Genomic DNA, 15044 nt, shown 5'->3' on the forward strand with positions numbered 1-15044 from the left:
GGTAATGTTTGTCCAAGGAAAAGAAGAAAAGAAAGATTGGAAAGGCATTGAGATTTTTCCAGGTGAGTACAACGAACAAAGCGAATAACCAACTGTTCGACAAAAAGAATTTTGAGTGGCCACCAATAGTAAATGTTTATTCTCATTCAAGATCGGTAGCAGATATTGTTGAAGAGAGTCTTTCAGCTATATAAAGCCTAGCTTTTTGAACGATTCTTTTCATTTTTTTTCGTTCTCTTTCATCTCAACTACCGAAAAGACCAAAATCATTCGGGGAAAATCAACATCATCAAGTCCAATAGTAATCGACTTCTTTATTTTGTTAGTCATCACTAGAAATAATTTAACATCAAAGATGAAGATCACTTTAAACCTTTTATCAATCTTAGCTCTTATCAATAATCTAGGTGGTCAAGAAGCCTTAGCTGCACCTGATCCAGGATTAGCTGCTTGGCATTTAGATAATCTATACCCATTAGCTACGGAAAGATTTGATCCTGTAGTTAATCCAAATGGTGTTGCATCACATTTACATCGTATTGTAGGAGGAAGTCAATTCGGTGCAAACTATAATTATGATCAATATAATGGTGCTTCTTGTTCATCTGCTGCTGTTCAAGCTGATAAATCGAACTGTGAGTTGAATGTCTTTCATCTTCTACCATTTATATTAGAGTAGTCAAACATGTTTACTGATGACGCTACATAAAGATTGGATGCCACAATTATTTTGGAGAGAAAATAATACTTATGTACCGTTAAAAGCTGGTACAAGATTCTATTATTTCCTTCATAGAAATGTAAGTTTTCGATTCAGTCTCCTGATTGTATGCCTTAACATAGTTTAATCATCTCACTAATATACAAATTATTATCAGTCGCCTAATGAACCTGTCAAACCTTTCCCACCAGGCTTAAGAATGTTAGTTGGAAATCTTAATGCCAAATCATATGGCGATACAGGATTACCAACTGGAGCTTTGAATTTCATTTGTCTTAAAAATCATTTTTCTACCCCCAACGGTGATACCGTAAGTGTACTCTCTCAACTTGGATTAATGTGCAGAAGCATGTACTCATAGTCTAATCTATCTTTCCTATACAGGCCGGTCCTGATTTTAACTTTGATATCGATTGTCCTCAAGGTTTAGTAACTACTGTTAGATTCCCCACTTGGTGAGTTCAGTTCTCATATATGTAGTTCACGTCAATGCAAAAGACTAAAGGCTTACACATGGATGGAATAGCTGGGATGGTGTCAATCTCTATAAAGCCGATGGATCTCATATGAAATATACTGACAACCTTCAATTCGGTGTTTGTCCCTTATCGTGAGTACGACTCGTATATAATCACACCCGATATACTTTCCGCATCAACCATACTGACCGAATATCTAGTCATCCTGTTCGAATTCCTGGTATCATGCTTGAATATACATGGCAAACTTACGCTTATCGACCAGGAGTACCTCTTAGAAATAAGCTTATTTGGGCTAATGGTGACACCACTGTGAGAGAGCACATCTTGAAACTACCTCAACTCAGGGTCGTTTCGCTAACCACTTGAATTTGCAGGGTTATGGTCTCCACTCAGACTTCGTAAGTGAATGAAGTGTATTCACGTTACCGGGTTCATTGCATTCCAAGCTGATTTTTGATGAGTTATAGGTAAACGGTTGGGACACTGATGTGCTCAATCAGGCTTTGAACGATCCGGACTGTCTTACTGGTGATATGTAAGCTACCTGCCGTCCCATCGATATGCTACACAAGTATCGGAGACGTTTAAAGCTGATGTGACAATATGTAGGACAATGACTGCTTGTCCAACTTTAGCTATGTATATGAATCTGGGTACAGCTCAAAATTGTCAACCTGAACGTGGTGTTCTAGAAAGCTACACAGATTTCCAACCTTTAGGCGCTCTTCCAGGATGTAATCTACCTTGTGAGTAATGAGTCATGTTACTACTTTGATTGTCATCTTGTCATTCTGTCCCTTATGAACTTTAGGATCAGAGCACTTATCTAATCCTTTCTATACAGGGTCATCCGGTTCTAAACCAGCTTGTAACCCTAATCCAACCCAACCTACTATCCCAGCAGCCTTGAAAGGCACAGATGGATCTTTGACTTATTCAGGTCCACCATATACCAATTCAACATCGAGTCCACCAAATACATGGACCAGACAAGGTTGTATCGGTGGTCAAACTTCTTTGACTAATTCTTTCCAATATTCTGATGCTGCTATGACTCAAGATAAATGTCAATCTACTTGTGGTGAATGGGGTATGCAATATTCCGGCTTGGTAAGTTTTGCGAGGCGATATATAAAGCTCATCCATGAACAGTATGCTAATCAAGGCTGGTTACACTATAGCTTTCCGGTCAATATTGTGTTTGTGGTTCTGACGTTGATCCTGGAGCTTTCCATTACGCTGATTCTAACTGTAATTCAAAATGTGCGGGTGAGTGACATAACCTTCATATATCAGAAAATCATCTTATATCAGTGCTCTGTAAAGATGTCGTTAGCTGATTCCGTATCATCATACTTTTAGGTGATGCAACCAAAACATGTGGTGGTAATGGAAAATTAGAATTATTCAGAAACCCCTCTGCTACAACAGTCATCCATCCTGGTATCACAGATCCACAATACATCGGTTGTAGAAGAGAAGGTAGTACAGGACATGCTTTATCAGCTGCATATATCAACTATGATGGAATGACAATTGAGTGGTGTAAGAATTATTGTAAAGCACAAAAACAATCTATTGCAGCAATTGAATTTGGTAGAACTTGTATGTGCGGTAATTCTTGGACAAATGGTGGTGGTACCCCATATCCACAAAACCAATGTAATGTTCCTTGCAAAGGTACGTTTTCTTCTTCATCAATACTTCTTCCTTCGATTCTGGATGATGGATCACTAATTATGTTGGGATCAATTGTTATCACGTAGGTAATACAAACCAAATTTGTGGTGGATCACAAATTACTTTATCCACTTTTAACCTTACTTTACCTGGTGGCGGTGGAAGTGGTAATCCTTCACCTTCCCCATCTTCAGCTTCGGTATCTGCAAGTTCTTCAGCAACTCAAAGTGGCGTAGTCACAGTTACAAAAACAGTTACTATTACTGGAACTTGTTCAACCCCTGCTGGTAGAAGAAGAAATCATAGAGATATGAAACTCTTTGGTCAAGTAATTTAGCAAGGTAACAACAACATACTCCCATCGAGATGATTGGTGGTTCTGTTTTGTTGATTCTCGAAATTTACAGTTCGAATTCTCTGTACAAGTTTTTTGTCTGGTAAATTAATCTATAATAGCATTCTCATTGTATAAATCTTGTTCTTCTCTCATTACTCTCAGGTAATAACATATAGTGTAGTAGTGACTATAAACACGCTCATTTGTTCTCCTTTTTTTTTGGACTTTACTATGAAATATGTTGATATCAACAATAATTACATGCATACATTCTTATTCATAAGGGTTACTCTTTCTGATCTACCAAAGCTTCTTTCTCGTCAATTGACAATCCACTACTACCAATATTAGAATTTTCCATCATCCTCATCAAATCCTTTTTCATAGTTTTTCTCTGCATTTCAGCTTTTATCAGTTTGGCTTTTTGTTCTTCAGATGGATCCTCTATATGTCTATATTTCATAATATATCCTTCAATCTGCTTCAAAGCGCCTTTCAATTCTTCTTGCTTTTTGTCAATAACGCCACTTTGGTTTTGACTTGGATTTCTAATTTTCGATTGCGCTATTGATGCTGGCTCAGATTGAGAAGGAGGCATAAATGAAACTGGCTCATAACCTTTTAACAGTCTGACTTGTTTCCATAATTCCCTTCTTCTCTCTTCTGCTTTTACAAGTTTAGCTTTTTGATCTTCAGTTGGATTCTCGATACTTCTAGCTTTCATAACATAATCGTCCATCTCTTTAGCTTTTCTTTCTAATTCTGCTATTTTAGGTTGTTGTCGTGGTTCTACCTCCTCTGGGGTTTCGACAGCTTTATCTTTACCTTTTCTCGAAGTAAGTACTTCTGGATCATTTCTTGACTTTAGCTCTGATTTCATCTGTTCTCTTTTCATCATGGTCCTTTTTAGTTTATCTTTTAATTCTGGTGTAAGATCTGGTAGTGTTTTCAGCTTCGCGATTAGCTTGTCTAGTTCTTCAATCTTTTTGACGTTATCGACAGGAGCTAAAGAAGAAGAAGGAGCTCTGGTCAATCCTGCAGACAGGTCTGCTTCTGGAGCTTTTTCTTCTTCAGAGGACCTTCTGCTTGAGATAGATGATAGAGATGATGGACTTGAATTGGTAGGCTGTGCAGGTACGTCTGAACGATTTTGATCATTTACGTACTGCCAAACAAAGAATAAGAGGAGCAGAAATCCTAATTGTGGATATACTGATTGTTTATCGGGTATCGGTATCAGTATGAAAAAACCAGCATGGTAATGCAAAAGCTCACGGTAGTATAGTAAAACGCTCAGTAAACCTTGACTCAGATATGTCGCTTTTTGGCTGTGCATATACCACCCAATAGCGTGTAAATAAGCCTCAGTACATACATACGGTGACTTACAATTCAGTACTCACATTTTGGGATCAATTGGAATAGTGGCATTCTGAGTTGACTGCGCAGAAGAGGAAGAAGACGGTATTCTAGCTGCTTCGGCTTTGGCTTTAGCTGCTTTGTATTCAACTTCTTTCTGAGCTGTAGCTTTATCTTCGGCTTTCCCTTTTTCCTTTTCTTTTGTGAACATGTCAACTTTTCTCTTGTCACCGTCGCTTGGACTACTTTTTTCTTTTATGTTATCCTTTTCTTTTTCTTTGCTTTTCCTACTATCTGCCTTATCTCTTGAATCTGCTGTATCGGCGTTCTCAGGTTCTTTCAGTATCTTTGGAGAAGCCATAATGTGATCGGCGTTTCTAGGCACGTTGTCCCACCATAAAGTTTTTCTTGGATAATATGGTTTAGGATGAAATCCATGTGGAAAAGGGATCAAAGAAGGCCTATAACCTCTCATCGTCATGAAGAAGTTATGATGTATATCTTTCGATTGTTTGGGTTTTTTACTTGATTTCTTCAGAGATGACTTTAAAGGTTTGTGATCTCCTGCCATAAGTTGATCATCATATGGGACTGTACTGGATTTACTCGCTTGAGTGTTGGGATCGGGTATTTGTGCAGACTTGGTGTTATCTTTCTTGCTTTCTCTTGAATCTTTACTTGAATCACTTGTGAGACTCTTGGAAGGATCTGATGTGCCCCTCCGTGATGGTCCAGAGTCAGGGGGTCTTTCCCCTTCCATTCTACCTTTACCTTTATCTGCGAACCCTTGATCATCAGTCTTTGCCTGTTCTGTAGCTTCTGTAGCTTCTTTTGCTGGTTTGCTTTTCTCTAGAGCCGCTATCTTCTCCTTTTCTCTAGCTATATGTTCAGGCGAACGAGGTTTATGTTGGCTATCACTATTCTTTGATAAAGATTGCTGTTCCTCTTGTTTCAATTGGTACACGTTTTCCGGTATAGAAGCATTTCCCAATGTGTTCGATGCTTTGTCAAACAAATCCCGCTTCGAAGTGGATAGCTTACCACGATCTTGCCAAGGTGGCCAGAACAGATTCCATGACCCCTTCAATCGTCTTTTGAGCTCTTTTCCCGTCAGCATAATAACTGCGTTGATCATCAGCATTATAATAGCCCCATTTACTGGACTTATACGCAGCCATTTCCCATATGCCACATCACTTAGTGCATTCTTTACAGAAGGCGGTGGACTGGAGTTCACCCTTGAGTTATCGGATGCTACCTTACCATCGGTTAAACTGGTCACTATCATGTTCTGAGATTTTTGTGGATACAATGTAAGAGTCGGAGGTTGCATCGCTGTTAGGGATTACGAACACATCAGTCTTGTTACGTCATGCTCAGCGATATCCTGTTCACTTGCCCAAACCGAGGATCACTACAGCAGCCACAAATTGTTCTATTGGACCAAACAATCTAGAGATATCAGCAATTGTATAGCTCATGTACAACTTACCGCTCGTTACTCCGCTGAAACCATCCTGTGATACCTTGTATCAACCGATTTTGATAGTACGTTATCAGTAGTAGAGGTTGGAGGAAAAAGGGTAGAGGCATTTTTCAGAATATTTGCTGAATCGCTGACTGGTTCGGATTGACATCCTAACTTTTAACCATGTAATGACCATCTCTATCTCCTCTTATATGTGTGTTATCCCATAAGCTACATCGCCTACTACAATATAGCAAAGGATCAAACAAAGAAAGGATGCCTCCCATAAAAAACCTTTAATCATAATGGACGTAAGTACTACATTGAAAGCGGTGATCACCGCCGGTTATGCTCAATTAATATCTATCGCGACTAGGAACATCCTCATGTTTTCGCGTTTTCAATGTTGCCTTCTTCTCCCTCAAACACTCTTATCACTTCATAAATCAGATCAAATCAAAAGAGATTCTTGCAGGTTGTGGTATAACCCAAAGAGCCAATGAAGGCTTCAAAGCGATCTGTGATACCATTCCATTCAACAGCGACTTCTCCTTTCTTGACACTTACCAGGACATTGTAAGCAGGTCTTTCTAACGCTTAGCGATTTTACTGAATTATACTGAATTTCGCCCCCTTCTCCCCTTCAGTCTTCCTTCAGTACCTTCACGTCAGGACAAATGCAGAAATATGTCATATTTGAACTATAAAAGAGGTTATGAATACCGGTCCGAGCCAACTTATCGTCAAACAGATTGTAGCAGATGGAACGGAAGAGATAACTACAACGGTGAATCTTCTTCATCACGTTACAACCAGCGATACCCCCAACACAATGATCAGAATCATAGGTATGATGACCGTAGAACATGGAATGGATCAGGTGCACGTGAGGACCCAATATACGTGAATGATTACGCAAGTCGACCATACCAAGGCCGCAGCGGTTGGGGTGAATATGCTGCTGGAAGCGATTCGCAGCACCCCGAGTATAGAGACTATGGGAGGAGAAACGATTATAACGCACATCAAGATCAGCGTTATGGGTATGAGCCCATCTTCGATGAGAGATATCAGCCACATAATCAGTATACACCCGAGGTGAATAGGAATACATACAATGCTCCATATCATAAAGAATCGCATAATCCACCACCCCGGTCAAGCTTTAATCAACTTCCCGCGTTCCCGCCAACTCTGCCAGTACGACGACCGCCTTCACCTATATCTCATCCAGAACCATCATCTCAAAGTCGGAATTATAGTACACAAACTCCTAGGTCACCTCGTCCGCGAGATCGTACAATCACACCACCTCCAGTTTCTTTACCTCCCCAAGAATATCTCGACCTGTCGTCCCAATCTTCAGACAACCTTGAGTCAGACAAACTTATACCTAAATTACTAGTGTTAGACTTGAACGGCGCACTAGTATTTCGTAATCGTTCTTCGGATGGTAGAAAGTCATATCCTAGACCATATTTAGGATCTTTTTTGGAATATTTGTTCTTACCTACCCCAAAAGAAGAAAAAAGGGGATGGGAAGTGTTTGTCTGGTCTTCAGCTCAACCTCATAACGTAAGAGGAATGGTCGAACATGCTTTTGGACCTAGATTCATCGAAGGTATTTGGGAACCTGATACGCAACGTGGTAGAATAGCTAAAGAAAATGGTGAAGGTAGATTATTAGGTGTTTGGGCAAGAGATAAAATGGGTTTAAAGGAATCTGATTATTGTATGTTCATCTTTTTCATCTTTTTCACCTTCTTAGCTCAAGAACTCTTTATTCGCCTTCTGCTATTTTACATATTCAAATCTCGAAAGTACGCATCTGATCATAGATTTAATTAATAAATAGCGAGGAAAGTTCAAACCACCAAAGATCTGAGAAAAGTCCTTGATCATCTTCGTCATCCCCCCACTGAGGTCAACAAACCACCTTACGAATTTGATGAGCGTACAATAGTTCTTTTGGATGATTCACCACTAAAAGCGATATATCAACCATTTAATCAAGTCGTGATACCTGAATATGGTAAAGAAGAATATCAAAATTCGAAATCCATTGCTGGTCTTATCGATTCTGGTATAGGTTCAGAAAATGATGGAATGGATAGAACACTTTTAGCTGTGATTGGTATTCTAGATGGATTGAAAAATATCAGTAATGTTCCATCTTGGATAAGATATGGTGGTCTTACAGATCTCACCATGAACCAAACAGAAGATTCTGATATCAAAGTAGAAAATTTACCTAGTCATGATGACTTCAAACATTGGTTCGAAGATGAAAAGATTTTTGATAATTGGGTTGAAAAAGGTAAACAAGCGTTAGCTGAAAGAGGAATCGAGGTTAAGCATGGTATCTTGCCTGACAATTCGCAACCAAGCGAACAGAATTCGAAACCATCCTCTCCTAGAACGAAACGTCATTCACCTACTAGATCGTTTGGGAAAAGAGGATATCATACCAATAATGGGATTGACGATGATGAAGTCTCATCGTCAGAACCACAAACAGGCGGTTCAAGAGAGTTGAAACCTTTGGATATCACGAAATATCTGGATGAACTGATCTCGCAGACTTCAAGCTTGACTATCCAACAGAAAAATTCACTTATATCAGCTAGAAAGGTTATATCGGATTTAAACCCAAATGCCGCGATCCCTCCTATAAGTGTGGAACATCAGATTCCAGAAAATACAGATAACGCACTGGGGAGGGGCCGAAATACAGAACCTTCAAAAGGAGGAAAAGCGAAAAAGATGATTGGGAAATCCAAAAAACCTAAAAAAATTACCAGAGCTCAGATAGAATATGAGGCTGCCAGAAAAGTTGATCCAACTTTGTCAAAAAGGAAATTTAAAGCTATGAAAGTAGTTGATGCTATAAAGTTAGCTCAACAAGATCAATCAAATCACAATGAAGAGCAAGAAAGTGAGGACGAGTTTTCAAATGATGATTTAGAAGAAATTTCAGAAGAAGATTTTAACCGTAATTTATCGGTTGAATCTGCTGGACATGAAGATATTCAGCAACGAATTGGTAACGGTAGAAGGAGCATTGCTCAAGGTAGTGACGTTTCAAGAGGATCAGAGGAAAGAGAAAAAGATGAATCAAGTAAGAAATTACGTTCAGATAGTTGGTCAGGTCATGATTAAGTCGAAAAGTATCGATCTATAGTGTATACATCTATTTAGACCCATCTACATAAACATTTTGGAGATCAACCCAAAGCATGCAATCTCAAACACCTATATAATTTGTACACAGTCGTTCAAAATTTCCCGTTATGTATCTCATGCATTGTATACATCCATTGTATTATCTCTATATGACTAATGTCACCCGAATGAGTGGTGTTTTTTCTTTCGTCTATTCTTTTTGTTTGCCTTTTCCCTCTGCGCAGAATGCCCAGTTATCATCTATCTTCTTTCGCTTTAGCGTGAAATCCAATTTTTCTCGTATATTTCTACGATTTGTCAAACGATTATTATATCTGTATCTTTTTCAAAGCATCTTGAACCAATTTACCGACCAGCTTCTTATCCACCCCACCTTTTTTGTCACCTAATTCTTCCCATAGTCCATTGATTACTTTACCTGCTACACCTTTTGAAGCTTTTAATTCATTTGATAGATTCCCAATGATTTTATCTATCAAAGTTTGTAGTATTTCTGTTGATGGTGATTCAGGTAAGAACCCTTTCAGTAATTCAATTTCTTTTTGTAATGATGAATAGTTTTCTGGATGTGGTGAGGATGATGAAGGTGAATATGATTCTGAAGCTTGTGTCTATCCAAACGAAAACAAAATAACAGTGGAAACTCTACTAGTCAGTCATACATCCGTAGTAGATTTGTTGGATCGAGTTTAATAGTGTACCGACTCCCGCCTACTACTCACCCTTTGAAAAATACCTTTCTTCAGTACAGCCATTACACCTTCATCATTTATAGGTTCATTAGGGTTTGCTCCTGATTTAGTAGCATTGGTTACATCTGCGAGAATTGACTGAATCCATCACTATTATCAGCTATATATCCTTTGTTCTGTGATAATTCAGCTGAGAGCATAGCAAAACTAACCTTCAAACAAGCTGCAGCAGGCTTATCTTTAGATTTCATGGAAGCTTTTAAAGCATTCCTAAGAACAGTTTCCAATCCAGGCTGCGCCTGTGCGTTAAAAATAGGTCGAGAAGTGTGCAAAGCACGTCTGGCGATTAGTTGAGGGAGCATCTTGGTGTAGAAGGACAGAAGGCTGTTTCAGCTGATATATATGACTATTACTCTTAATGTATATGGGATATCAAGGACAAAAAACCCAAAAGAGAGAGCAACTAGTAAACTAGAGAAAGTTCCGACTTTTTACCACAGCTTGCTTTTTAGAGGATGATTACCGATTTACTTCCGACGGAAAGACCCAAAGTGACGTATAAGGTGAGTTATATTTGATCTTTTCAGACATCTTCATATCGACATCTCTCTGTTATTTGGCTTTTACCATCAGTCATACATACTCACAGAGGCAATCATCAACAGGAGACTGGAAAGTGAAATCTGGGATATCTGAGAATTGATTTTCTGGCTCAGTTACAACGATGTCAACGCCAACGCCGACTTTCCTTCCTAATTCACGTCGGCATATCCCATATTTATCTTATCACAAATCCTTAATACGTCAGATATGTCGACCCCAACAAGATGATCTGGTTATCATAGCTAAAGGTCTAGGATTACGCAGAATAGTATGCGCATTATTAAAGACATATGATAGGAAAGAAGATTTGGTTCTAGTGGTGGGCGCTACCCCAGCTGATGAAGCTGGGATAGGGGATGAATTGGGTATTATGGGTGTAAGAGATCCAGGATTTAGAGTTGTAGGATATGAAATGAGTATCAAAGAACGGTAAGTTTCCTGCATCAAAGAAGGAAGCTTTGGGCTGAGTAATAAGCTGATGAGCGCCTTTAGAGAAGAAATGTATAGGCATGGGGGACTGTTTTCGGTGACTAGTAAGATTTTAGTGAATGATTTTCTTAGTGGGTATCGAATGAGCTGCTCGCCAGCGTCCAAGTCATTTTTGAAAGGCAGATGGTCTGAGAAGCTTGCAATGGGAGCTGATAATCTCTAACTCTACAGAGGGCACAATACCTGCCAAATTGATAACTGGTCTAGTCATACTACATGCGGAAAGGGTATCTCATGGTAGTCAAGAGGAGTTTGCTGTTCGACTGTACCGACGGGAGAATCAGGTAAGTGCCATAGACTGGTCGGCTCAGACTGAAACTGTCAATCTACCGCGCTGACATTTTGCCCTATATTGTAGAGCGGTTTCTGTAAAGCCTTTTCGGATGAACCTGAAATGTTCGCTCATGGTATATCGCCAATGAAGGATATGTTGGTAAATTTAAATATGAACAGTGTGATGATATGGCCCAGGTAAGCTATAAACTTTTAATCAAGTCTTGAATCGTATCATCTAATCTATTCAACCTAAACGACCAGATTCAACGAAGATGTCAAGCAAGCTTTAGCAAGTCGGAGAGCGGATGTGGTGGAAATGTATCAACCTATGACTGATCTTATGAGACAATGTCAAGATAGTATAACGGAGTGTATGGAAGCTATGCTAGTGGAGTTGAAAAGAGATCATTCTTTGGTGAGTAGACCTCGGTGCAAAGATGTCGAAACTTAAGCTGATATTCAAGTTTTTCTTTGACAGAATCTTGATCTCGAAGATATCAATGTGCGAAATGCTCAATTCAAGAACTTTGATACTATCGTTCGGATGAAACTCAAACCGGTATGGCATAAAGTAGGAGCAAAAACCAAGATACATGTTGCTGCTTTGACGGAATTACGAAATTTACATACGTGAGTGATAGCTATATTCCTTACTCTAGGTGCAGACATCATCTGATAGTTTTGGGATAGGTGGTTACTAGAATACGATTCTGCGACATTTGCTTCATATATTAATACGTTACAAAGACAACATTTTCAAGCTGAAAAATTAGCTACAGGACCTGCAAGACATGTTCATGATTGGTTTAACGCGAAATCAGCTAGCAAACTTGTTGAAGCTTCACAAGCCAGAGTATCAAAAAGAGCTCCAGTAATGGATAATGAACATGATGATGATTCTCCAACGCGTGAAGATGTCAGAAATGGGAATGATGATGGTGTCAATGGAGGCGTCGATGGTCCACTAGACGATTTTATGGAAGAAGAAGAAGCAATGCGAGAAGCTGAAACGTCAGCTATCGTAAATGTCGATGATAATGAAGAAAACATTATGGAAGTTTTCGCTACGCAAACTCAGACTGTACCTCAAAACGACGAAGATGAGGATGAGGCTATGGTAGAAATTGGTGCAAATGGCGAGGAAGATGGCGAAGAGACACTAAGAGAAGCTACAGGAGAAGCACCACCTGTATTTAGGCCTGTTCTAGTAGGGTTAGAAGAGAGTCTAAGTAGAAGTGTGAAAAAGAGGTTGAGGAAAGATCACGAACCAGTGTTGGAAGAACAGCCAAAATGGAGTTTACTTGCAAAGGTTCTGAAGGAAATAGAAGATACTATTGCTAGAGTGCAAGAAACTCATACTGGTGAGTGTCCAACTTACGGCTTCACTTAACCTTGTTCTATCACATGAGAATGTTGCAGAAGCCGATGCTTGCTGTATAGACACACCCGGAACAAACATTGTTTTGATCATGTGTTCGTCCGACCGAACTTGCCTCCAATTACGGCAATATTTGACTACTATGCAACCAACAGATCCACCGTTTGGACCAAATGCAGGCAAGAAGATGATGGAAACTTTATTTTTATCTAATTGGCAGCATGAAAAGAATGGTGAACGTTTATCAGATCCAAATAAAATGAAAGGTGATGATGGGGACGAAGTTCGAGTAAAGAAAGGTGAAATGGAATCAAAGCGATTAGAAGACGCTAAAGATCGAAGAGGAAACAATGGTATGAGAGGTAGAGGTGTACCTGCATATAAAAGAAGAAGATTGAGAGGTGGTGCAACTGCTGCTATGGCTGCACCTAGATTAGCTGATATGGAAAGGGATCACAAAGAAACTATGATGAAAGCTCAATCTGCTTTTGCAGGTGGTGATGATAGTGTGGAAGATCCACAAATGCAATGGGCTTTAGCTGAATCGTGAGTCATATTCATTATTGATTTCAGTATTTGAGTTGAACGATATATAGGTCCAGAAATGGTGGATCATCATCTTCCGCTCTTCCGTCAGATCCAAGCTCGGCATTACTAGCTCAGTCTGGTGTTGTAGAAGAGCAAGATCTAGATCCTTCGACGTCATCGCTTAATTTCTCTTCAGCAGCTTCATCAAGTCGATTCCCCGACAATTCAGGATACGCTTATGGTTTAATGCCTGAGAATTTCGAAGATGAATATGGTTTATTGGCACCTCAAGATACAGTTATCATACGTCCTTATGGAGGTGAAGATGATGATATACTTTTACAGGAACTAAGACCTAGATTTGTGGTTATGTATGAACCTAATCTAGCATTCATACGGCGACTGGAAGTAAGTTATCTGTGTTCTGTACAAGCGTGATTCGCAAAGCAAAAGCTGACCACGAGATAGGTTTATAAGAATAGTAATCCGGGTTTATCCCTTAGAGTGTATCAGATGATATATACAAATTCGTTTGAAGAAGATAGATTTTTGTCGACTATACAGAGGGAGGCTGAAGCGTTTAAGAAGCTAATAGATGATAGGCAGGTAAATCATATTTTATGTGGGATCAGGCAGAAAAAGTGCCTCCTGTTGTATGCTGATGATGTGGTTTCCAGACTATGGTCATTCCTATATTCAATAATAACCCTCGAGCACCGATGAGGGATCATGTGACTAGGTCGAAAACGACCTATTCGTCGAGAAACGCAGGAGGTGGAGAACCCGTTGAAGACGCTCGTGTAGGTATTATAATATACCTATAGATCTGGGGCTTGGAAATACTGACATGTTATGAATCAATAGATCATTGTCGATATTAGAGAGATGGGTGCTTTACTACCGTCTTTGATCGATGCTTCTGGTATAAAGATTGTACCTACCACCTTGACTGTAGGCGATTATATCCTGACACCCAAAATGTGTGTTGAGAGAAAAGCATTACCGGATTTGGAGTCGAGTTTTGCTAATGGGCGTCTGTAAGTGGAGATTGTAATCTACCTTGCTTTGCACAGATAGGCTAAGGGTTAAATGTATTAGGCATACACAATGTGAATCGATGACAGCTCATTATGAGATTTGTATCTTGCTTATCGAATTTGAAGAGGATAAATTTGGCTTAAGAGTGAGTACGAGTTGAACTTTTACATTTACTAGCTTCAAAAATGTTAATTGGAGTATTAAACAGACTCGTGAAGATGCAAGAAGAGAAACTGCTGGTACACCAGGATCTGAGAAAGATGATTCATGGAGAGATACATTCTATTTACAATCAAAATTAGTTTTATTAACATTACATTTCCCAAAATTAAGGATAATTTGGTCTTCTTCACCTCATGAATCAGTTAGGATTTTATCTGATTTAAAATTAAATCATGATGAACCTGATGAATTAATAGCTACATTAAAAGGTACATCTTCTTCATCTTCTTCTTCTATTACAAATGGTGAAGAAGTAAATGGTGGAATAGAAAATACAGGATCAGTTGAAATGTTAAGATCAATTCCTGGAATATCATCAAGAAATTTGAAATTGATAATGTCAAAAATTGAATCTATATCAGATTTAATTAAATTATCGAAAAAGCAATTAAAGGATTTATTAGGTGATGAAAATGGTGAAAAATGTTATTATTTCATTAATCATGATTCAAGATTTAGTAGGAATAGGTAGGTATTAGAATCATCAGAATATGATTACTATATGGATTGGGTTAGGAAAGCCAAATCAATATAAAGGAGAACTCCTGTAACCAAGTATAATACAAATGCATTTGACAATATTATCTA

The 15044-nt window shown here is 38.9% G+C and overlaps 5 protein-coding genes across 5 annotated transcripts; 3 read left to right on the plus strand and 2 right to left on the minus strand.

Annotated features, from left to right (window-relative positions):
• Nucleotides 1–355: 355 nt before the first annotated feature.
• Nucleotides 356–3220, plus strand: L201_002397 (uncharacterized protein; the record flags this gene model as incomplete). The annotated part of the gene is made up of 13 exons (XM_066218173.1): nucleotides 356–635; nucleotides 712–800; nucleotides 879–1031; nucleotides 1106–1176; nucleotides 1248–1331; nucleotides 1401–1512; nucleotides 1578–1601; nucleotides 1671–1738; nucleotides 1813–1949; nucleotides 2048–2313; nucleotides 2385–2472; nucleotides 2566–2883; nucleotides 2970–3220. 13 exons carry the CDS (start codon nucleotides 356–358, stop codon nucleotides 3218–3220), a joined length of 1941 nt encoding a protein of 646 aa, XP_066074270.1.
• Nucleotides 3221–3506: 286 nt separating this feature from the next.
• On the minus strand, nucleotides 3507–5696 carry L201_002398 (uncharacterized protein; the record flags this gene model as incomplete). The annotated part of the gene is made up of 3 exons (XM_066218174.1): nucleotides 3507–4432; nucleotides 4496–4548; nucleotides 4624–5696. The coding sequence occupies 3 exons, from the start codon at nucleotides 5694–5696 to the stop codon at nucleotides 3507–3509; spliced, it is 2052 nt and encodes a 683-aa protein (XP_066074271.1).
• Nucleotides 5697–6734: 1038 nt separating this feature from the next.
• L201_002399 (uncharacterized protein) lies at nucleotides 6735–9206 on the plus strand (the record flags this gene model as incomplete). The annotated part of the gene is made up of 2 exons (XM_066218175.1): nucleotides 6735–7779; nucleotides 7903–9206. 2 exons carry the CDS (start codon nucleotides 6735–6737, stop codon nucleotides 9204–9206), a joined length of 2349 nt encoding a protein of 782 aa, XP_066074272.1.
• Nucleotides 9207–9538: 332 nt separating this feature from the next.
• L201_002400 (uncharacterized protein) lies at nucleotides 9539–10284 on the minus strand (the record flags this gene model as incomplete). Its single annotated transcript, XM_066218176.1, has 3 exons — nucleotides 9539–9841; nucleotides 9953–10060; nucleotides 10135–10284. 3 exons carry the CDS (start codon nucleotides 10282–10284, stop codon nucleotides 9539–9541), a joined length of 561 nt encoding a protein of 186 aa, XP_066074273.1.
• A 362-nt stretch (nucleotides 10285–10646) lies between these two features.
• Nucleotides 10647–14928, plus strand: L201_002401 (uncharacterized protein; the record flags this gene model as incomplete). The annotated part of the gene is made up of 14 exons (XM_066218177.1): nucleotides 10647–10954; nucleotides 11018–11085; nucleotides 11186–11298; nucleotides 11373–11485; nucleotides 11552–11705; nucleotides 11769–11920; nucleotides 11981–12651; nucleotides 12731–13214; nucleotides 13265–13604; nucleotides 13665–13802; nucleotides 13874–13996; nucleotides 14061–14233; nucleotides 14295–14379; nucleotides 14443–14928. The coding sequence occupies 14 exons, from the start codon at nucleotides 10647–10649 to the stop codon at nucleotides 14926–14928; spliced, it is 3408 nt and encodes a 1135-aa protein (XP_066074274.1).
• Between the last annotated feature and the right edge of the window lie 116 nt (nucleotides 14929–15044).

Source organism: Kwoniella dendrophila, chromosome 3 (genome assembly GCF_036810415.1).
Source record: "Kwoniella dendrophila CBS 6074 chromosome 3, complete sequence".
In the NCBI taxonomy this organism is placed as follows: Eukaryota; Fungi; Basidiomycota; class Tremellomycetes; order Tremellales; family Cryptococcaceae; genus Kwoniella; species Kwoniella dendrophila.